General features: G+C 46.6%; 1 protein-coding gene across 1 annotated transcript; it reads right to left on the bottom strand.

Annotated features, from left to right (window-relative positions):
• Window positions 1-1,872: 1,872 nt before the first annotated feature.
• LOC140907962 (lymphocyte antigen 6E-like) lies at window positions 1,873-21,262 on the bottom strand. Its single transcript, XM_073335050.1, has 4 exons — window positions 21,223-21,262; window positions 20,640-20,702; window positions 3,745-3,864; window positions 1,873-2,078 (listed from the first exon to the last, which is right to left on the bottom strand). The coding sequence occupies exons 1-4, from the start codon at window positions 21,260-21,262 to the stop codon at window positions 1,873-1,875; spliced, it is 429 nt and encodes a 142-aa protein (XP_073191151.1).
• Between the last annotated feature and the right edge of the window lie 687 nt (window positions 21,263-21,949).

Raw genomic sequence — 21,949 nt, 5'->3', positions numbered from 1 at the left:
TGTCCTAGATTTACAGATGGGGAAACTGAGGCACAGAGAGGGGCCGTGATTGATCCAGGATTACAAAGCAAATCTGTGACAGGCCTGGAAATAGAGCCCTGCGGACTCACAAGCATGTGCCTTAGGCTACCAGCTAGGGGTGCAGAGGTGTCAACTCCGTGGGTGCTCTGGGCCTGGAGGACCCACAGGAAAAAAAAGGGTGCTTAGCACCCATGGGTCACAGCAGTTTGGCGGCTCAGGGAAGGGCTTGGGGGAGGACAGAGAGTACTGAGTGGTGGGTGGGCGGGGGTCTCGGGGAGGGGGTGGAGTGGGGACAAGAAGAGGCGGAGCAAGGCAGGGGCCTTGGGGAGGAGGTGGAGCGGGGATGGGAAGAGGCGGAGTCAGGGTGGGGTCTCAGGGCGGACTGGGGGTGGAGCACCCCCGGGGAAAACTAAAAGTCCGCCCCGTCTCAACAAGTGAGTGTGAGTATAAACAGCCAACTGGGCAGCTGCAATAGCATGGGCAGCTGGGGCACAGCTGAACCATGCCAAGCACATACCCACAGGGTTCAGGCCAGTTTGTACACAGCACAGCTCAGCCATGCTTCATAGAATACCAGTGTTGGAAGGGACCTCAGGAGGTCATCTAGTCCTACCCCTTGCTCAAGGCAGGACCAATCCCCAATTTTTTGCCCCAGATCCCAAATGGCCCCCTCAAGGATTGAACTCACAATCCTGGGTTTAGCAGGCCAATGCTCAAACCACTGAGCTATCCCTCCCTTCCTCTGGCCCTGCATAAGAATGACCTAAGGGGTCAGACCAATGGTCTATCTAGCCCAGTATCCTGTCTTCCGACAGTGGCCAACGCCAGATGGGGCCCCAAAGGGAATGGACAAAACAGGCCATCATCCTCCCAGAACCTCCCAGCTTCTCCCCATGCTACCAAGGCTCTGCTGCTATTTATACTCATGCTAGCTCTCTGGCTAGCGTGAATATGTACCCAACCAAGGAAATCACACTGCTAGCTCCTAATGTAAACGTAGCCTTAGTCACAAATCCATGCTTCAGACACCCACCTAAGATACACCGAAGCTGATGCCGTACTGAGCACATCAGCCCTTTTCCTGACTGCTCCTTGGAGAGCCCACCAGATCCTTATTCTTATGGCAGTGCTTCCAAGCAGTCAGAAAAGCCAAATACAGGACAGTTTATTGGAATGGACTAAACAACTGTGAGGGAACTTTCCATGCAGTAAATAAAAACCTTCCCTCTTCACCTTCTTTTTGATAAATTAAATGGATTGAGTCCTTTAAGTGTTTCACTGGCAGGCATTTTTTCTAGCCCTCATATAATTTTTATGGCTCTTCTTTACATACCTCTCCAATTTCTCAGCGTCCTTTTACAAATGTGGACAGTAGAACTGGACACAGTATTCCAGTATCAGTCTCTCCCATGCTGTCTATGGAGGTAAAATCGCCTCTCCACTCCTACTCACTGCTCCTTTCTTAACATGTGCAAGGAGTTCATTACAATTTAAGCACATGCGTTAAGTGCTTTCCCGGATCAGGACCTGTATAAGTACTTTGTACATCATCTGGTCGGATGTATCCATAGGTTACAGAATTGTTCAGTTGATATTTCCAGGTCTTCAGAACCACAGATATGTAAGGTGGTGCTTGGGATCTGAGAGCTGTGGCTCTGGACCCAGTGGCAGAGACAAGAACTGTGGTGTGAAAAGTGATAGAGATGATATTTGCTAAGGGGGTCCGAAGTGACACTTAGAGCATGGGGGAAGTGTTAGCCCAAAGGAAAGGTTTGCACAGAGTAGGCTTTTGGTGTCTCAGTGGGGCCTGAGCAGGTTCTTCAGGGCATAAAGTCCTCTTTTCCTGGCCCATCACAGTCCAGATCTGAAGATGTAGATGAAGTTAGCCAGGATCCCCATGGAAATCATCAAGTGGCTGGTTTCTATGCTGCTGGTTCCATTCACATTGCACAATAGTTTATCACAGCAAAACACTTTAGCAGCTGTTTTGCCTTGCATTTTTGGACACTCAGGAGAGCACATCTTGGAGATGCGGTATTTGGATTCGTAACCTGACCCTGGAAAAGGAAACAAAGAGAGAAATTGTTGCTGAAAGTTTCCTTGAGTTCTGACTACATTCAGTTCCAAGGAGATAATAGACCAAAGTGGCTACGCAATAATGACCAACAGGGCAGAATTTCTTTACAATTAATGACCAACTAGGCCGTTAACCCAGTCAGTCTTTATAAACCAGGAAATGCAGGAACCAGAGGTCATTGTTGCTTTTAGATAATGGTTAGACTCAGGCTATGGTGTTCATTTTACAGCTCTTAGTATTTAAAGACCGCTAGGTAGTGGCCTCTAACATGCCCTTTCGATTCCTGACCCAGACAGGCACTATGGTGATAGGGACCATATAAGAACCCAGAGAGATGGAACATCCAAGAAATAGACTGGCCCATAGAGAATCCAGCCCAGATTTTAGGTTGAGCCCACTGCATGGTAGGATGAAAATTTGAGAGTTTGGTGAGTGCCCTGTGCATGCCCAAGCAGTGCATGTGTAAGCAAGAAATTCAGCTGATCAAAATCCTATGATACAGTAATGCCCTCTGACATGGCATGGCACATTCACTGGTATGGGGAACAGGAATTCTTCCCCAGTATTCCTGTAGGATCATAGGGTCACATTTCCATAGGGGAAATCCTAATGGGACCAGTGCAGGACTACAGCCAGCATGGGGGGCATGACAAGGCAGAATGGCATGGTACTGCCCACTGACCTGCAGGATGTATGGTATTGCCTGCACTGGCTTCATCCCAATCACTCACCAGACGCCAAACCCTCCAAGCCAGCACTGGGCTCTCCCACCCGTTAGTGTGTCTTAGTGAGATTCTGGGAGCATCCTGTCCCATGGAGGCTGCCTCTTGGTGGTGTGAAGTTTCCTGCTGCTCAGCAATTTGCTGTTCAGTGATCGTTTATTTATCCTTCCAGAAGAAGATGAGGGGGAAAAGCCACAACAACTTGGAAGAGTGGCCTAAGAGAGGAAGGTTAAATAATGCTGTGCTTAATACTACATAAACTGATTCGGATGTCTCTTAGACACCATGTTGACTCGAGCCTTAGAAATACCTCTGATACGACAGGTTTCAGAGGAGCAGCCGTGTTAGTCTGTATCCGCAAAAAGAAAAGGAGGACTTGTGGCACCTTAGAGACTAATCAATTTATTTGAGCATAAGCTGTAGCTCACGAAAGCTTATGCTCAAATAAATTTGTGAGTCTCTAAGGTGCCACAAGTCCTCCTTTACCTTTGATATGGTGGGCCAGAGCCTCGGCTGGTATAATCTGCAGAGTTCTCTCGACTTCAGTGGAGAAACCCCAAGTTACTCCTGCTCAGGATCTGGCCTGGTAGTTCTAAAGCTAGGCAAGAGGTGAGCAGAGACCTCTGTTTAGGGTATAATAGGCTCACCGTGGATGGGATTGAAAGTCAGTGAGACCTGTGCTCCTAAGTCACTTAGGTGCTTTTGAAAACTCCATCCTTTCCTCTTACCTTGCCCTCTGCCCACCCCAGTCTGTCTGTCTCATCTACCTGTTGCATCTACTCATTACCTAGATCTTGAGCTCTTGGGGTCAGTCCTTTAATGGAATGTCTGAATAGCAACCAGCACAAGAAAGCCCCAATCCCTGCCTGGGGCCCCTAGACACCACTACAATACATTATGACGCTGGATGATTCCAAAACATACCAGCGTCTATAACATCCTTGATTGTCACACAATATTTGTCTTCTTTTGCGCACATAGATATCTTCATACAGTACTTGTTAGACGTCTCCCCTTGGCATGTGTAGCACATGAACGAGTGACCTGCAAAAGGAGCACATGACATGGCTGAGAATGCGGTAGCAGCAGATGCTTCATTCTCAGAGGACCTAGCTCAGTCGTTTTCAACCTTTTTTTCAATTGGGGCTCCCTACAATATTTCAAACGGAGGTGCGGACCCCTTTCGAAATCTTAGGCTCAGTCTGAAGACTCCCAGGGGTTCGCAGGCCACAGGTTGAAAACCACTGTTCTATGGTAACGACAGCCTTTCGCAGACCCCTTAACATAGGCTGCGGACCCCCAGAGATCTGCGAACCAGAGCTTGAAAGCTATTGATCTAGATGCCTCTGTTTTCCTTCAGCCTGGGTATGGCTTGTGACAGATTTGGCAATTTCCTGCAATATCCTGAACAAACCTTACTAAATTAAGTTTAAGTATTTTTGGAGTCCAGTGTCTTAAAAATGCAAAGTTTATATTGTATAGTGCAGTTCTCTGTAACGTCTCTAGGGCCAGTGTGAACCTTGGGGAAGGACTTCAAAGGACTATTTTAAACAATGTGCCTAACAAAGTTAAGTTAAGTTCCTAGGCAATACCTAGGGGGAAGTGAACGCAAATTACCCCCTCCGGTTATGCAAAGACTCAGCCCTCTCGAAGCTTTGTCCTGAGAAGTGGCCCATTGTCTGGCTGATGTCCCATTCATAATCTCCGCAGATCAAAGACCCCAAATGTATAAATGAGTGACTTACAGATCCATGGTGGGGATCAGGGCTAGGGCAGAGGGTTGGAGTGAGGGGGGGTGAGGGCTCTGGCTGCGGATGCAGGCTCTGGGGTGGGGCATTGGATGAGGGGTTGGGTGCAAGCTGCCTCAGGGCTGCTGGTGGGGAGAAAGGACCCCACACATCCCTCTCTCACCACAGCAGCCTGGGGCCAGTGTAGAGGTATCTCTCCCCAGTCCAGCAGCTCCAGGGCTGGGGCCACAGGAGAGGCACCTCTCCTCCCTGACCGCAGCAGCTCGGGGGCTGGGGCCCAGGGAGAGGCGCCTCTCCACCCCAGCCACAGCAGCTCTAGGGCTGGGGCCAGGGGAGAGGTGCCACTCTCCTCTCTAATCCAGACCCCTGTGGCTGTGCACCTGTGTGGCCACATGGCCATACAGCTTAGAGGGAACTTAGATGGGGGGATCCTTGTTCTGAGCTAACAGCTGTTATGAACTTGTAACCACAGAACCCGCCCCGGGTTTGAAAGACAGTCCATGTGGGAGCTGGGGAGATCTCTGGTAAGCTTATTAGCATGCATCTAGGTTCCTTCATTGTTTTAATATGTTTTCTCCGTAGCGCTGTCTTCTTAAGAATAAATGTGCTTGCTTAGAAAGGCTGTGTGGTATCTTACACCTATGGGCAATTGTGCTATTTATAGCCTCTGAGGAGACACGCAAAGCAGGCCTGCTTGGGCAGTCTGACTTGCTGGTGAGTTCCTTGTGTAGACAGGGAACTGTATAGCCTGGAAAACACCCAGTCAGGAGGGAGAGAGACCATAGAATCATAGAATCATAGAATATCAGGGTTGGAAGGGACCCCAGAAGGTCATCTAGTCCAACCCCCTGCTCGAAGCAGGACCAATTCCCAGTTAAATCATCCCAGCCAGGGCTTTGTCAAGCCTGACCTTAAAAACCTCTAAGGAAGGAGATTCTACCACCTCCCTAGGTAACGCATTCCAGTGTTTCACCACCCTCTTAGTGAAAAAGTTTTTCCTAATATCCAATCTAAACCTCCCCCACTGCAACTTGAGACCATTACTCCTCGTTCTGTCATCTGCTACCATTGAGAACAGTCTAGAGCCATCCTCTTTGGAACCCCCTTTCAGGTAGTTGAAAGCAGCTATCAAATCCCCCCTCATTCTTCTCTTCTGCAGGCTAAACAATCCCAGCTCCCTCAGCCTCTCCTCATAACTCATGACTCATGTGTTCCAGTCCCCTAATCATCCAGGTCTCTGCCCAGGAAAGGGGAAGGCTGGGGAGCCAGAAACCTAAAAGTGGGTGCCCTTGTTAGACCATGGACAGGAAACATAGGTGCAGTTGCCCTGTCCTGTCCTGGGACTTTCTCCTGGTGATGGACAGATGCCCAGGCTGACACTGGTCGGACCATCTGCTGCTTCCCATAGCTGGCTTTGTGAGGTATTAATGGCATTGTTATGGTCCCTGTCAGGAGTGGGCGGGACTGGACATCAGGGGCTTTGGTCCTTTCAGAGAGAGAACACAGAGATTATTGTTGGGCAATTACCCTCCCTTCCCTGATGGCTCTCTCATGTGGGGGTACAGCTGGCACGTCTCTGCTTTGCCACCCCTTTCATTCAATGGGTAGATCACGCCAGTAGATGAGATTGTGAGGAGAGATGGGCTGCAGGGTTTTCAGCAGGCGGATAATGCCCAGTTTCATCTCTCTCTCTCTCCTCTGATCTGGAGACTATAGTCAAATGCCTTCCCGGTGCCCGGGTGGAATTGGGGCATAGAATCATAGAATATCAGGGTTGGAAGGGACCTCAGGAGGTCATCTAGTCCAACCTCCTGCTCAAAGCAGGACCAATCCCCAACTAAATCAAGCATGCACTGAGCAAACTGGATCTGAAGCTCAGTCCTGAGCAATCTGAGGAGATGATGGTGCTTTGGAGAAAGACCTGCAGGCCTTAGATCAGCCCCTCTGACTGAGGGTGTATGACCAACATTGGTCACCAGAGCCACAGCTTGGGGTCTTGGCTGGACTCCCAGCCGCTTCTAGATGATCAAATAGCATCCGTGCTTGAGGTTGCTCTTTTCCATCTGTGTCAGGAGGCTGTGACCTTTTCACTTTAGATGTGGGACCTTGCTACTGGGATTCATGCCTTTGTCGGCTCCAGCCTGGACTAGTGCAATGTGCTCTATGTAATACGACACCTTTAAATCCATTTGGAAGCCAAAGCCAGTACCAATTGAGAGATCCTGTCTGATAAATAGAATATCTCAGCCAGAGGGCAAGCGCCCAGTGCTCCGGGATATGCACTAGCTGCCTGTTGCTTTCCAGGTGAAGTTTAAACTATTGGTTTTGACCAACAAAGCCCTAAATGGCCTGAGACCTTCTTATCTGAGACCCCCCAGCTTGCTCCCCACTCTGCCATGCAGTGCAGCTGAGCTTGACTACATTAATATAAGGAGGAGGGGACTTTAGGCTGAGCATTCTGCATGAGGGTCCCCTTCTTTGGACTCCTCACCCTGCCCAGGTCTGAAATAGCCCAACCTTCGTGGTCTCCTAGGCCCACCTGTCTGTTTGGGCATTGGGAGAGGGCTCGGGAAGTTAGGAGTGGGATTTTGATTTGGGGAAAAGACTGGCGTGGAGTGAGAGCTAATTAGGTGCCTCTGTCTCAATCGCTTTTTGACTTTCTGTGCCTCAGTTTCTCAATGTTTAAAATGGTAATAAAGGGACTGACCTCTTTTGTAAAGCCGTTTGATCAGAAGCGCTAAGAGCTGGGTATTGCTGTTGTTTATTCTGGTGTCTAGCAAAGGGCTAGGGGTGGGAATAAGGTTCACAGTTGACATCCGAGAAGTCATGTAGCAATACGTGTACGAGCTACAGAAGATGATCACAAACCTACAGTGCCTGTGACCAGGGCCATATTAAGGTTATGCAGGGTCTAAGGCTCATGGGAGGGGAAGGCCTATGTATACGGTGACAGGCATGAGGACCCAGGGAGGCAGCGTCCTGGAGCTGCCTGCCAGCCTCAGCAGAGGAGAGGGACAGAGGGAGCCTCTTCCCTCCCCGACAGCTAAGCAGAGCTCTGGAGAAATCGGGATGCGGGGCCGGGGGTGGGGGGGGGAAATGCCTGCTTAAACTACACCCACGGCTGGCACAGGTTCCCGTGGTCACCAGATTTTTAGTGTCCGGTCAGCAGTGTTAACCAGATCCCTGCAGTGTGTTCCTGCAGCGTGGGGAGATGCAGCTGGCAGGCAGCTGGCTGCAGGCTGGTCTCCTTCTAAGCCGCAGGGGGCTGCTTTGCCTTTCCTGCTGGCAGGAGCACTCTGGCAGGGCTATGTGAGCAAGCTCCCCCTCACCCGGCCGCGACCACGCCCCCTGCCTGACCAGTAAGGGCCTAAAAATAGGAGGACCTAAGGCTATAGCCTTATTAGCCAAATGGTAAATCCAGCCCTGCCTGTGACGAGATAAGTGAACTCTTTAGTGGCTTAGGGCACGTCTTCACTGGCAACGTTCAAGCACGGCCGTGACACGAGGGGCATAGCTCCCAGCGCTGGGGCACTGTCTACACGGGCGCTTCACAGCGCTGAAACTTGCTGCACTCAGGGGGGTGTTTTTTCACACCCCTGAGCGAGAAACTTGCAGCGCTGGAAAGTGCCAGTGTAAACAAGGCCTAAGTTAAAGGGACATCCTCAACTTGACACATGCATGAAACCTAATCAGGTTCAAACAATGAGTTAACAGTCCTTTCAGGCCCCTGAGATCTATGCAAAGTTGTGGTTTACTGTTCCATTTTCTTGTTATGTTCCTTTCACGGTTATGGCCTTGTGACATCCGCACCCAACAAACAAACCACAGAGCAAAAGCACAGACGAGGCATGACCAATGGGGAAAGCAACAGTATATGAAGTGCTATCAAAGGCCCAAAGTAAACACACGGAAAACATAAGAACATAACATAAGAACATAAGAACGGCCCTACTGGATCAGAGCAAAGGTCCATCTAGCCCAATATCCTGTCTTCTGACTGTGTCCTGTGCCAGGTGCCCCAGAGGGAATGAACAGAACAGGTAATCATCAAGTTATCCATCCCCTGTCGCCCATTCCCAGCTTCTGACAAACAGAGGCTAGGGACACCGTCCCTGCCCATCTTGGCTAATAGTTATTGATGGACCTATCCTCCATGAACTTACCTAGTTCCCTTTTGAACCCTGTTAGTGTCTTGGCCTTCACAACATCCTCTGGCAAGGATTTCCACAGTTTGACTGTGTGTTGTGTGAAGAAGTACTTCTTTTTGTTTGTTTTAAACCTGCTGCCTATTAATTTCATTGGGTGACCCCTAATTCTTGTGTTGTGAGAAGGAGTAAATAATACTTCCTCATTTATTTTCTCCACACCAGTCATGATTTTATAGACCTCAATCATATCCCCCCTTTGTCACCTCTTTTCCAAGCTGAAAAGCCCCAATCTTATTAATCTCTTCTCATACGGAAGCTGTTCCCTATCCCTCGTCATTTTTGTTGCCCTTTTCTGTACCCCAGCAGAAGTTTGCAACAGCAGTGTGGCATCGATACCATGAAGGCTGCAATAACTCTCTGAAATCCACCATTCCTGAGCTGCTTCCCAGCCTTTGTGTATCCTCTGTCTAACCTAGGAGAATCACTGGAGTCTCACCTTGCTCCGCACACAGGGCTGCAGCCAGCAGGGCGACAAGAAAAGCCTTCATCTTTGTCGACTCCTCTCCACCTGCATAGACTGGGCAGATGCTCCAAGGCAGGTTATATACCTTCCGCAGGCAGCAGTTTTACTGGTTTGGGATGTCTCATAGAGCAGGACATCAAGTCAGCCGGGGGTGTGTAACGTGTGTGGGAGTTTTCCTGGCTGGAGTCTATGTGGCATATGTTGGCATCCATGGGGAATTTCCCTGTATCTGACTTTACCCTTGCTGGATTTTGACTGCAGGTGGGTGGAAGGCCTCTGGGAATTAGTTTTTCCCTCTCTATCCTCCCCAAGTGTCACCTTCCAGCCGGAGCAGCACCACTGATGAATTCCAGGGACTGAAGGAATCTCACTCACAGTGCTGGGTTGTTCCCAACAGCACCGTTGCCGAGTCTCGTCTCCCACCTGCTTGTCAAAGTCTGAGGTATAGTGTGTCCCGCCATTCCTTTAGCACAGGGGTACTCAGACTGTGGGTTGGGACCCCAAAGTGGGTCGGGACCCCATTTTAATGGGGTCACCAGGGCTGGTGTTAGACTTGCTGGGGCCCGGGGCCAAAGCCCAATCCTACTGCCCAGGGCTGGAGCTGAAGCCCGAGGATTTCAGCCCTGGGCAGCGGGGCTCAGGCTCAGGCTTCGGCTTCAGCCCTGGGTGACAGAGATCAGGTTATAGGCCTCCCCGCCTGGGCCCAGAGTGATGGGGCTCGGGCTTTGGCCCCCCTCGCCCAGGGTGGCGGGGTTCAGGTGGGCTCAGGGTTTGGTCCCCCATCCTGGGATCGTGTAGTAATTTTTGTTGGTGGCCGCAGTGCGATGAAGTTTGAGAAGAGGTGCCTTTAGCAGACCATTCCATAGAGTCCTGGGGCCCTGTCCTCAGCTGGTGTCAACTGGCCTACTGAAGTCAGAGCTACACTAATTTACACCAGCTGAGGATCCCCCTGGGAGGAAGGTTCGGCCTAAATCTTTCCTTCCTTTACATCTCCCCATTGCCCGTCACTGAAGTGTTCTCCTCCCTGATTTTGGGTGCCAAACTGAAGACACCTGAATGGGGTGTGACTTTTCAGAGGGCGGGAGCTCCCCACTTTCTGAAACTCAGGCCCTATTTAAGGTGTCCCAAACTGGGCACCCAAATTCACTGGTCCCGTCTGAAAATCTTGGCCATGTTCTCTCATACCCACACTACTCAGCTCTTTTAATCCCCCCTCGTAAATCAGTCCCTCAAGCCTCCTATTCACCTGCATTGCTCTACTCTGTACCCATTGCAGCCTATCTGTATCTCTCTGCTACTGAGTGCCTGGAAATGAACCTCAAATCAGGAACCCAGGAGCACGTCGGAATTGCCTTGCCAAATCAGGTCAAGATCCTCCCTCTGACAGCCGGCAGCGGTACCTGTGTCAGAGGAAGGTGAAATAAATTCTTCGATGGGCATTTAGGGAATAACGTAACAATAGGGAGGTTCTTTCTTGATCCCCAGCAGCTAGTGGTTTGTTTATCCCCTGCAACATGATGCTTTGTATCCCTTATAATGTTTTGAATCTTATCTATTTTAACAGTGTTGTCATTAGCCACAAAACTCTCTAATCCTTTTCAGATCTTGCTAAGCTCTTGGCTGCCATAATAGCACCTGGCAGGGAGTTCCACAGGTTATTCATGCATCCTGTGAGAAGAATTTCCTTGTGTCGGTTTTCCTAGGTTAATAGATTCCAGAAGGGGCCGTTGTGATTATCTAGTCTGACACAAGCCATAGAATGGCCCCAAATGCGTCCCCTTTCAATATCAGTGGTTGTCTCCTTGTGCTTGGATTTTGAGCTAGGGATAAAAGGGAACTCCCAATTTACCTTCTCTTCCCCATTCGTTGTTTATCATGTTTACCTCTATCATGTTCCCTTTCGTTTCCCTCTTCTGTGAACTCAACAGTCCTCTAACCATTGCCAAGTCTCCAGTCATTTCTGTTGCCTGTAGAGTCATAAAGCCAGAAGAGATCCATCTCATCTGATCTCCTCTGTCACACCCCTGAATTAATCTCTGCTTGAACTAGAGCTTATCTTTATTTTGAAAATTGCCAGTGATGGAGAATCCACCAAAACCCTTGGTGAGTTGTTCCAAGGGCTAGGTACCCTCACTGTTAAAAATGTTCACCTTATTTCTAGTCTGAATTGTCTAGAATCGCCCTTCTGTTTCTGCTTCATCTTCACTGAGATGGGGTGACAGTCCCAGAAGTGGTTGCAACAGATGCCGCAGCTCAAAACTGCACTAGTTTTTCCTTTATGCTCTAGCCTATCACAAATCGTGGTCTAACTTGCTCTGAGTCTGTTTCAGGCCTACTGCTTTCCAGATTTCAAATGATTTCAGTTTATTTCCCTGGAGAGGAATTAGTTCTCATCAGACATTCCATGCCGCACTGCAGTGTTGTAACTCTCCGGTTCGCACTCCTCTTCGACTTGTAAACATCCCTAATTTTGTAAAGAGCATGACTCAGGCACGGAAGACTCGGCTTTCTCAACAGGTTCAATCTGAGACACGGTAAACAGAAGCGACACTCGTGAGCTGCGTCATGATGATCTGTCTCAAGGCCTTTGGCCCGGGGGCCGGCATGAGGCAGAAGGCACAGTTCTGACCCCAGGTAAGGATTGAGGCTGTCGCAGCCTGTCATCTTTCGTGGGGAGTCTAAAATATCCCCCGTCAGTATGATGAGTGGAATACGAAAAGGAGGATTGACTGAATTCTCGGTTAGGTTACCACTTGACTCAGCGCTGGTTATGTGTAAAATTTTGGACACCAATGTCCAAAAAGGTTGTAGAGAAATTGGAAAGGATCCAGAGGCGAGCGACAAAGATGATTAAAGGGCTGAAATGCAAGTCAGATGAGCAAAGACTGAAGGAATGTGGGAAGGCTATGACAGATTCAGAGGTGGCAGTGGGAGTGACCCATGTAGCAGATGACACAATGAAGATGACTGGATGTGGAAGCTGTGGTATGTACATGATCCTGGAGGGGGCACCTGGTAAGAGTTTTGTGTGCATGAAATGCCGTCTGATAGAGCTGATGGAGGAAAAGATCAGAGGTTTGGAGATGCAGGTGGAAAGTCTGGTAGAGTTTAGGAAGGGGTTTGAGCAGATTATGGAGCAAAGACATGAGGTATCTGAAGGGAAAAGCTCAGACTTGCAGATGGAAGCAGGACTAGGGAATTTTGAGGGGAGACTGGGTGAGGAAAGTGGTCAGTGGAAGCATGTGACTAAAAGAACTAGGCAGAGGAAAAGACAGGCTAGTGAAGGAGAAATAGAGCTTCAGAATAGGTTTGCAGAGTTGGAAAATGAAGAAGGGGCTCAGCAGGTAGTCACTGAAGGTGACAGGGCAAGGAAGAAGAGAAGAGCGGTTAGTCCTATAGGAAAAGGGGAAGAGTTAATGGAGATTACACCAAATATGAGCCCCAGGAGGATACAGGATGGGTTAAAAAGGATTACAAGGGAGAATGGGAATGGAAAAAACTTGCAGCCAGAGGGAACAGGGGATAGACTGGAGAATAGCACCGTCACTAGGAAAAGGCAGGTCTATGTGATTGGGGACTCTTTATTGAGAAGAATAGATAGGCCTGTAACCAGAGCTGATCCAGAAAATAGGAGGGTGTGCTGTCTTCCAGGTGCTAAGATACGGGATGTAGACCTGAGGTTAAAAAGGATTCTAAAGGGAGCGGGAAAGAATCCCCTAATTATCCTTCATGTGGGAACAAATGATACGGCTAGATTCTCACTGGAAAGTATTAAGGGAGACTATGTTAGGCTGGGGAGGACGCTTAAGGAAATTGAGGCTCAGGTGATCTTTAGTGGGATTTTGCCTGTTCCTAGAGAAGGGCAACAAAGGTGTGACAAGATTATGACTATCAATAGATGGCTTAGGCAGTGGTGCTATAAGGAGGGCTTTGGGATGTATGGCCATTGGGAGGCATTCATGGATAGAGGACAGTTCTCTCGGGATGGACTTCATCTGAGTAGGGAAGGAAATAGACTTCTAGGATGGAGGCTGGCACAACTGATTAAGAGAGCTTTAAACTAGGAATTTGGGGGAGATGGTTGGGAGATGTCCAGGTAATCTCCACGCCAGAATTTAGCATAGAGTGGAAAGAAAATGAAGTAAGAGTGGATACAGCTGTAGGTAGGAGGAAGGGCGGTGTAGATACAAGTCTAATAGGTTATACTGGTAGTAAAATAACCGTGCCTAATAGGGTACAGAATGTGAGTGAGGCCAAACAGCAAAAATTAAGATGTTTGTACACTAATGCAAGGAGCCTAGGTAACAAAATGGAGGAACTAGAGTTACTGGTGCAGGAAGTGAAACCAGATATTCTAGGTATAACAGAGACCTGGTGGAATAGTAGTCATGACTGGGCTACAGGTATTGAAGGGTATGTGCTGTTTAGGAAAGACCGAAATAAAGGTAAAGGTGGTGGAGTAGCACTGTATATCAATGATGAGATAGAATGTAAAGAAATAAGAAGCGATGAAATGGATATGACTGAGTCTGTCTGGGCAATAATTAAATTGGGGAAGAAAACTATTAGAGCCTCCCCTAGGATAGTGCTTGGGGTGTGCTATAGACCACCGGGATCTAATTTGGATATGGATAGAGCCCTTTTTAATGTTTTTAATAAAGTAAATACTAATGGAAACTGTGTGATCATGGGAGACTTTAACTTCCCAGATATAGACTGGAGGATGAGTGCTAGTAATAATAATAGGGCTCAGATTTTCCTAGATGCGATAGCTGATGGATTCCTTCAACAAGTAGTTGCTGAACCGACTAGAGGGGATGCCATTTTAGATCTGGTCTTGGCGAGTAATGAGGATCTCATAGAGGAAATGGTTGTAGGGGATAATCTTGGCTCAAGTGATCATGAGCTAATTCAGTTCAAACTGAATGGAAGGATTAACAAAAATAAATCTGCAACTAGGGTTTTTGATTTCAAAAGGGCTGACTTTCAAAAATTAAGGAAATTAGTTAGGGAAGTGGATTGGAATGAAGAATTTATGGGTTTAAAGGTAGAGGAGGCCTGGGATTATTTTAAATTAAAGCTGCAGAAGCTATCGGAAGCCTGCATCCCAAGAAAGGGGAAAAAATTCATAGGCAGGAGTTGTAGACCAAGCTGGATGAGCAAGCATCTTAGAGAGGTAATTAAGAAAAAGCAGAAAGCATATAGGGAGTGGAAGAAGGGAGGGATCAGTAAGGAAAGCTACCTTATTGAGGTCAGAATATGTAGGGATAAAGTGAGACAGGCTAAAAGTCAAGTAGAGTTGGACCTTGCAAAGGGAATTAAAACCAATAGTAAAAGGTTCTATAGTCATATAAATAGGAAAAAAACAAAGAAAGAAGAAGTGGGACCGCTAAAAACTGAGGATGGAGTGGAGGTCAAGGATAATCTAGGCATGGCCCAATATCTAAACAAATACTTTGCCTCAGTCTTTAATAAGACTAAAGAGGATCTTAGGGATAATGGTAGCATGATAAATGGGAATGAGGATATGGAGGTAGACATCACCATATCTGAGGTAGAAGCGAAACTCAAACAGCTTAATGGGGCTAAATCGGGGGGCCCAGATAATCTTCATCCAAGAATATTAAAAGAATTGGCACAAGAAATTGCAAGCCCATTAGCAAGAATTTTTAATGAATCTGTAAATTCAGGGGTTGTACCATATGATTGGAGAATTGCTAACATAGTTCCTATTTTTAAGAAAGGGAAAAAAAGTGATCCAAGTAATTATAGGCCTGTTAGTTTGACATCTGTAGTATGCAAGGTCTTGGAAAAAATTTTGAAGGAGAAGGTAGTTAAGGACATTGAAGTCAATGGTAAATGGGACAAAATACAACATGGTTTTACAAAAGGTAGATCGTGCCAAACCAACCTGATTTCCTTCTTTGAGAGAGTAACAGATTTTTTAGATAAAGGAAATGCAGTGGATCTAATTTATTTAGATTTTAGTAAGGCGTTTGATACTGTGCCACATGGGGAATTATTAGTTAAATTGGATAAGATGGGCATCAGTAGGAAAATTGAAAGGTGGATAGGGAATTGGTTAAAGGGGAGACTACAACGGGTCCTACTGAAAGGTGAACTGTCAAGTTGGAGGGAGGTTACCAGTGGAGTTCCTCAAGGATCAGTTTTGGGACCAATCTTATTTAATCTTTTTATTACTGACCTGGGCACAAAAAGTGGGAGTGTGCTAATAAAGTTTGCAGATGATACAAAGCTGGGAGGTATTGCTAATTTAGAGAAGGACAGGGATACCCTACAGGAGGATCTGGATGACCTTGTAAACTGGAGTAATAGGAATAGGATGAAATTTAATAGTGAGAAGTGTAAGGTCATGCATTTAGGGATTAATAACAAGAATTTTAGTTATAAGCTAGGGACGCATCAACTAGAAGTAACGGAGGAGGAAAAGGACCTTGGAGTATTGGTTGATCATAGGTTGACTATGAGCTGCCAATGTGATATGGCTGTGAAAAAAGCTAATGTCGTCTTGGGATGCATCAGGAGAGGTATTTCCAGTAGGGATAAGGAGGTTTTAGTACCGTTATATAAGGCACTGGTGAGACCTCACCTGGAATACTGTGTGCAGTTCTGGTCTCCCATGTTTAAGAAGGATGAATTCAAACTGGAACAGGTACAGAGAAGGGCTACTAGGATGATCCGAGGAATGGAAAACTTGTCTTATGAAAGGAGACTCAGGGAGCTTGGCTTGTTTAGCCTAACTAAAAGAAGGTTGAGGGGAGATATGATTGCTCTCTATAAATATATCAGAGGGATAAATACCAGAGAGGGAGAGGAATTATTTAAACTCAATACCAATGTGGACACAAGAACAAATGGATATAAACTGGCCACTAGGAAATTTAGATTAGAAATTAGACGAAGGTTTCTAACCATCAGAGGAGTGAAGTTTTGGAATAGCCTTCCGAGGGAAGTAGTGGGGGCAAAAGATCTATCTTGCTTTAAGATTAAACTCGATAAGTTTATGGAGGAGATGGTATGATGGGATAACATGGTTTTGGTAATTAAATATTCATGGTAAATAGGCCCAATGGCCTGTGATGGGTTTTTAGATGGGGTAAGATCCAAGTTACCCGGGAAAGAATTTTCTGTAGTATCTGGCTGATGAATCTTGCCCATATGCTCAGGGTTTAGCTGATCGCCATATTTGGGGTCGGGAAGGAATTTTCCTCCAGGGCAGATTGGAAGGCCCTGGAGGTTTTTCGCCTTCCTCTGTAGCATGGGGCACGGGTCACTTGCTGGAGGATTCTCTGCTCCTTGAGGTCTTCAAACTACAATTTGAGGACTTCAATAGCACAGATATAGGTGTGAGGTCTTTTTTAGGAGTGGTGGGTGAAATTCTGTGGCCTGCATTGTGCAGGAGGTCAGACTAGATGATCATAATGGTCCCTTCTGACCTAAATATCTATGAATCTATGAATCTATGAATCTATGAATGGGGTATGTTTAGTTTGGAAGAGAGGAGATTAAAGCTAGACATGATAGAAGAAAGGTCCCCAAAGTGTGGGGTGGCGGGACCGTCAGGGGGGCACGGCGAGTCCAGGCCAGCCACCACGGGGGGCAGGGAGGGAGCGCCACCCAGCCTCTCCCCACCCCGAGCTCTGCTCCAGCCCTGCCCCCAGCCGCAGACCTGGCTCCCAGCCTTGTGGCTGGTTCTGCACCCAGCTGCGTGCTCAAGTGCAGCTTTGCTCCCGCCCAGAGCTGAGGCGTGGGGTGGGGTGGGGCTGGGAGTGGAGCCGCACCTGGCCACAGGCTCAGCTGCCAGCCCTGACTGTGGCCTGGTTGCGACTCTGCTCTTGCCCCTGCCCCCAGCCTCGGCCCCTGGCCGCGGCTCAGTTCCCGGCCCCACTTCCGGTTCCCACCCCATCCCTGCGGCCCGAGCCTCGGCCCCTCACCACTGTCTGCATCCCATCCCAGCCGCACCCTGCTCCTGGCTCCGGGGGGTGGGAGAGCAGGGGCACGGGCAGGGGTAAGAGGGGCATGGCCCTCCAAAGTTTGGGGACCACTGTGACAGAGGTCTTCAAATACTTGAAAGTTATATTTCAAATACTATTAAATAAACACAACTATGAGATAGTTGGCATCACAGAGACCTGGTGGGATAACACTTATGACTGGTATATTGGTATGGAAGGGTACAGCTTGCTCTGGAAGGACAGGCAGGGGGAAAAGGGAGGAGATGTTGCCTTCTATATTAAAAATGTATACTCTTGGACTGAGATTGAGATGGAAATAGGAGACACACTTGTTGAGAGTCTCCAGCTAAGGATAAAAGGGGTAAAAAAAACAAGGCTGATGTCATGGTAGGGGTCTACTACAGACCACCTAACCAGGTGGATGAGGCTTTTCTTAAACAACTAACAAAATCATCCAAAGCCCAGGACTTGGTGGTGATGGGGGACTTCAACCTCTCAGGCATCTGTGGGGAAAATAACACAGCAGGGCACAGATTAGCCAATAAGTTCTTGGACTGTATTGGAGACAATTTTTTATTTCAGAAGGTGGAGAAAGCTACTAGGGGAGAGGCTGTTCTAACTTTGATTTTGACAAATAGGGAGAAACTGGTTGAGAATTTGAAAGTGGAAGGCAGCTTGGGTGAAGGTGATCATGAAATGGTAGAGTTCATGATTCTAAGGAATGGTAGGAGGGAGAACAGCAAAATAAAGACAGTGGATTTCAAGAAGGCAGACTTTAGCAAATTCAGGGAGTTGGTTGGTAAGATCCCATGGGAAGCTAGTCTAAGGGGAAAAACAATAGAAGACAGCTGACAGTTTTTTGAAGAGAGATTGTTAAAGGCACAAGAGGAAACTATCCCACAGCATAGGAAAGATAGGAAGTATGGCAAGAGACCACCCTGGCTTAACCAGGAGATCTTCAATGATCTAAAAATCAAAAAAGAGTCCTACAAAAAATGGAAACTAGGTCAAATTACAAAGAATGAATATAAACAAATAACACAAGTATGTAGGGACAAAACTAGAAAGGTCAAGGCACAAAAAGAGATCAAACTATCTAGAGACATAAAGGGTAACAAGAAAACATTCTACAAATATATGAGAAGCAAGAGGAAGACCAAGGATAGGGTAGGTCCATTATTCAATGAGGGGGGAAATAATAACAGAAAATGTGGAAATGGCAGAGGTGCTTAATGGCTTCTTTGTTTCGGTTTTCACCAAGAAGAATGGTGATGATTGGACGTCTAACATAGTGAATGCCAGTGAAAATGAGGTAGGATCAGAAGAGGCTAAAATAACGAAAGAACAAGTCAAAAATTACTTGGACAAATTAGAAAAGGAGTACTTGTGGCACCTTAGAGACTAACAAATTTATTTGAGCATATTTGAGCATAATTAGATGTCTTCAAGTCACTAGGGCCAGATGAAATGCATCCTAGAATACTCAAGGAGCTGACTGAGGAGATATCTGAGCCCTTAGCGATTATTTCTGAAAAGTCATGGAAGATGGGAGAGATTCCAGCAGACCGGAAAAGGGCAAATTTAGTGCCCATCTATAAAAAGGGAAATAAGGACAAGCCAGGGAATTACAGACCAGTCAGCTTAACTTCTGGAAAGGAAAGATAATGGAGCAAATAACTAAGCAATCAATTTGCAAACATCTAGAAAGGTAAAAAGGTGATAAGTAACAGTCAGCATGGATTTGTCAGAAACAAATTGTGTCAGACCAAGCTGACAGCTTTCTTTGACAGTGTAACAAGCCTTGTGGATGGGGGGGAGCAGTGTGGTAAATCTTGACTTTGGTAAGCTTTTGACACTGTGTCGCATGACCTTCTCACAAACAAACTAGGGAAATGCAACCTCGGTGGAGCTACTATAACGTGGGTGCAAAACTGGTTGGAAAACCGTTCCCGGAGAGTAGTTATCAGTAGTTCACAGTCATGCTGGAAGGGCAAAACGAGTGGGGTCCTGCAGGGATCAGTTCTGGGTCCGGTTCTGTTCAATATCTTCATCAATGATTTAGATAATGGCATGGAGAGTACACTTATAAAGTCTGCAGATGATACCAAGCTGGGAGGGGTTGCAAGTGCTTTGGAGGATAGGATTAGAATTCAAAATGATCTGGACAAACTGGAGAAATGGTCTGAAGTAAATAGGATGAAATTCAATAAGGACAAATGCAAAGTACTCCACTTAGAAAGGAACAATCGGTTGCACACATACAAAATGGGAAGTGATTGCCTAGGAAGGAGTACTGCAGAAAGGGATCTGGGGGTCATAGTGGGCCACAAGCTAAATATGAGTCAACATTGTAATGCTGTAGCAAAAAAAGTGAACATCCTTCCTGGATGTATTAGCAAGAGTGTTGTAGGCAAGACATGAGAAGTAATTATTCCGCTCTACTCTGCACTGATTAGGCCTCAATTGGAGTATTGTGTCCAGTTCTGGGTGCCACATTTCAGGAACGATGTGGACAAATTGGAGAGCGTCCAGAGTGACAAAAATGATTAAAGATCTAGAAAACATGACCTATGAAGGAAGATTGAAAACATTGGGTTTGCTTAGTCTGGAAAAGAGAAGACTGGAGGGGACATGATAACAGTTTTCAAGTATGTAAAAGATTGTTACAAGGAGGAGGAAGAAAAATTGTTCTCATTAACCTCTGAGGATAGGACAAGAAGCAATGGGCTTAAATTGCAGCAAGGGAAGTTTAGGCTGGACATTAGGGAAAACTTCCTGTCAGGATGGTTGAGCACTGGAATAAATTGCCTCGGGAGGTTGTGGAATCTCCATCATTGGAGATTTTTAAGAGCAAGTTAGACAAACACCTATCATAAATGGTCTAGATAATACTTAGTCCTGCCACGAGTGCAGAGGACTGGACTAGATGACCTCTTGAGGTCTCTTCCAGTTCTATGATTCTATAAATATCACAGTACATGTAGTATTATTTACTATATAATATATACTTCAAATACATAAAAAAGATGGAGAAAAGTTGTTCTCTCTTGCCACAGAAGGCAGAACAAGAGGCAATGGGTTCAAACTACAGCATGGCAGATTTAGATGAAATCTCAGGAAAAACTTCCTAACTGTAAGAGCAGTAGGAGAATGGAACAGACTGCTCCTGGAAGCTCCTTCACTGGAGGTTTTCAAAAGGAGGCTGGAGAGCCATCTGTCTGGGATGGTTTAGACACAACAAATCCTGCATCTTGGCAGGCGTTAGACTAGCTGATCCATAAAGACCCTTCTAACCCTATGAGTCTACGATTCTAGGTTGCACAATGATGTCACATCAGTTGGTTTTTGAGCACTGATGCTCATGGCTAGGTTCAGTCCCATCCAGGATGCATCAGTGTTTCCAGGGGCATTTTGGACCACTCACGCTCCTGTAGGACCTTGACACAGCTGCTGATTTGACCTTGGTCAAATTTGCAGATGACGTAAACTGAGAGGGGGGGGGACAAAGTCACAAGGGGAAAACCTCCCAGTGACCCAGAGAAGTAACAGCAGTGGGAACAGCAGTGTTGCCTGATTTTAGGGAGATTAACAATATTGTTTAGATAATATGGGTTACAGGCTTACCAATTAATCTGGTCAGAAGATAATAAGGTTCTTGTCACAGAAACAGGCTACACAGAATTTGCAGGGACCCTCGGGATGTATGACAAGGAAATTTACACTGAGAACAAAATGTTGCCTTAAAGCCTTTTATTGAGATAAACGGAATAGTAATGGAATAGTAGTCAAATAATAATCGAATAATCAATCAATTGCAAAAGCAATAATATTGTTCTCATAGTATATGTTGAATTATATACTATAAAGGGTTCTCGGTTAATATACTCACAGCTTTCCTTGATAACCTGGTGGTAAGAGACAAAGGACATTATTATGTATTATTCATGTATTTATGGTTTACTATGCATGCTCTGATTTATGTCTATGTGGTATCTTTTATTATTTACCTGGGAAATGGTACTGTAAAAAATTTGTTAAAAGCGCCATCTTGAATGGCATCTAGTAGTTGTTTGGCAGCCATGTTGGCTACCCTTCTCTTTGGAACTTTGGTGGCCCTTTGTTTTTGAGTTTGGCGCTTTTTTGTGGAAAGGAGCGGAAAGGACTGGTCAGGTGGTCACTAATCTGCCTAGAGACTAGAGGATATAAAAGCTCCACACACAGGCTCTAGGGTGCTGTCCTCTCTAGTGGCAGCCCGCGCCCGTGTCGTTGGATCAAGAACCACTGGAAGATCTCTGAGAGCTACTTACCTGAGAAGTGATCCTGATCCTAATCCTAGTTCAGCTGTCATCGAAGGTCCAAGTCCCTCCTGCGACGCCTGTCATCCCCAAGTGCAGTGGTGGGTCTGCATCCAACATCTCCAGGCCGAGGCAGACGATCAGATGAACTTTGATCTGTAAAGTATAAATACTTTTGTCTGTCATTTGTAGAGGGAGAGGGTTCTGGGCTTCATGCCCGTGCAAGCCACTGGGATATTTTGTCCATATACTTACTTTATTTAAATAAAGCACTTTTTTAGTTTACCTTTTCTTGTTCCTTATCCTTATTTGCACTGAAATTAATTAGGTGATAGATCCTAATTCAGGGACAGCCGTACCTGTGACTTCCTAGCGGGGTCAATAACATCCTTAATTTCTTCCCCCACATTGATACATTGTAACAGGATCAGCCTTGCCT

This window comes from Lepidochelys kempii, chromosome 2 (genome assembly GCF_965140265.1).
Source record: "Lepidochelys kempii isolate rLepKem1 chromosome 2, rLepKem1.hap2, whole genome shotgun sequence".
Taxonomy (NCBI): domain Eukaryota; kingdom Metazoa; phylum Chordata; order Testudines; family Cheloniidae; genus Lepidochelys; species Lepidochelys kempii.
The sequence above is the reverse complement of the archived record's forward strand: the minus strand, read 5'-3'. Positions and strand labels throughout refer to the sequence as shown.

Coding starts and splice junctions, on each gene's coding strand:
- LOC140907962 (XM_073335050.1), bottom strand. CDS start 21,262: ATGGCGCTTTTAACAAATTTTTTACAGTACCATTTCCCAG. Junction 20,703..21,222: donor TTTACAGTACCATTTCCCAG/GTAAATAATAAA, acceptor CCCCCCTCTCAG/TTTACGTCATCTGCAAATTT. Junction 3,865..20,639: donor TGTCAAGGTCCTACAGGAGC/GTGAGTGGTCCA, acceptor CTCCTTTTGCAG/GTCACTCGTTCATGTGCTAC.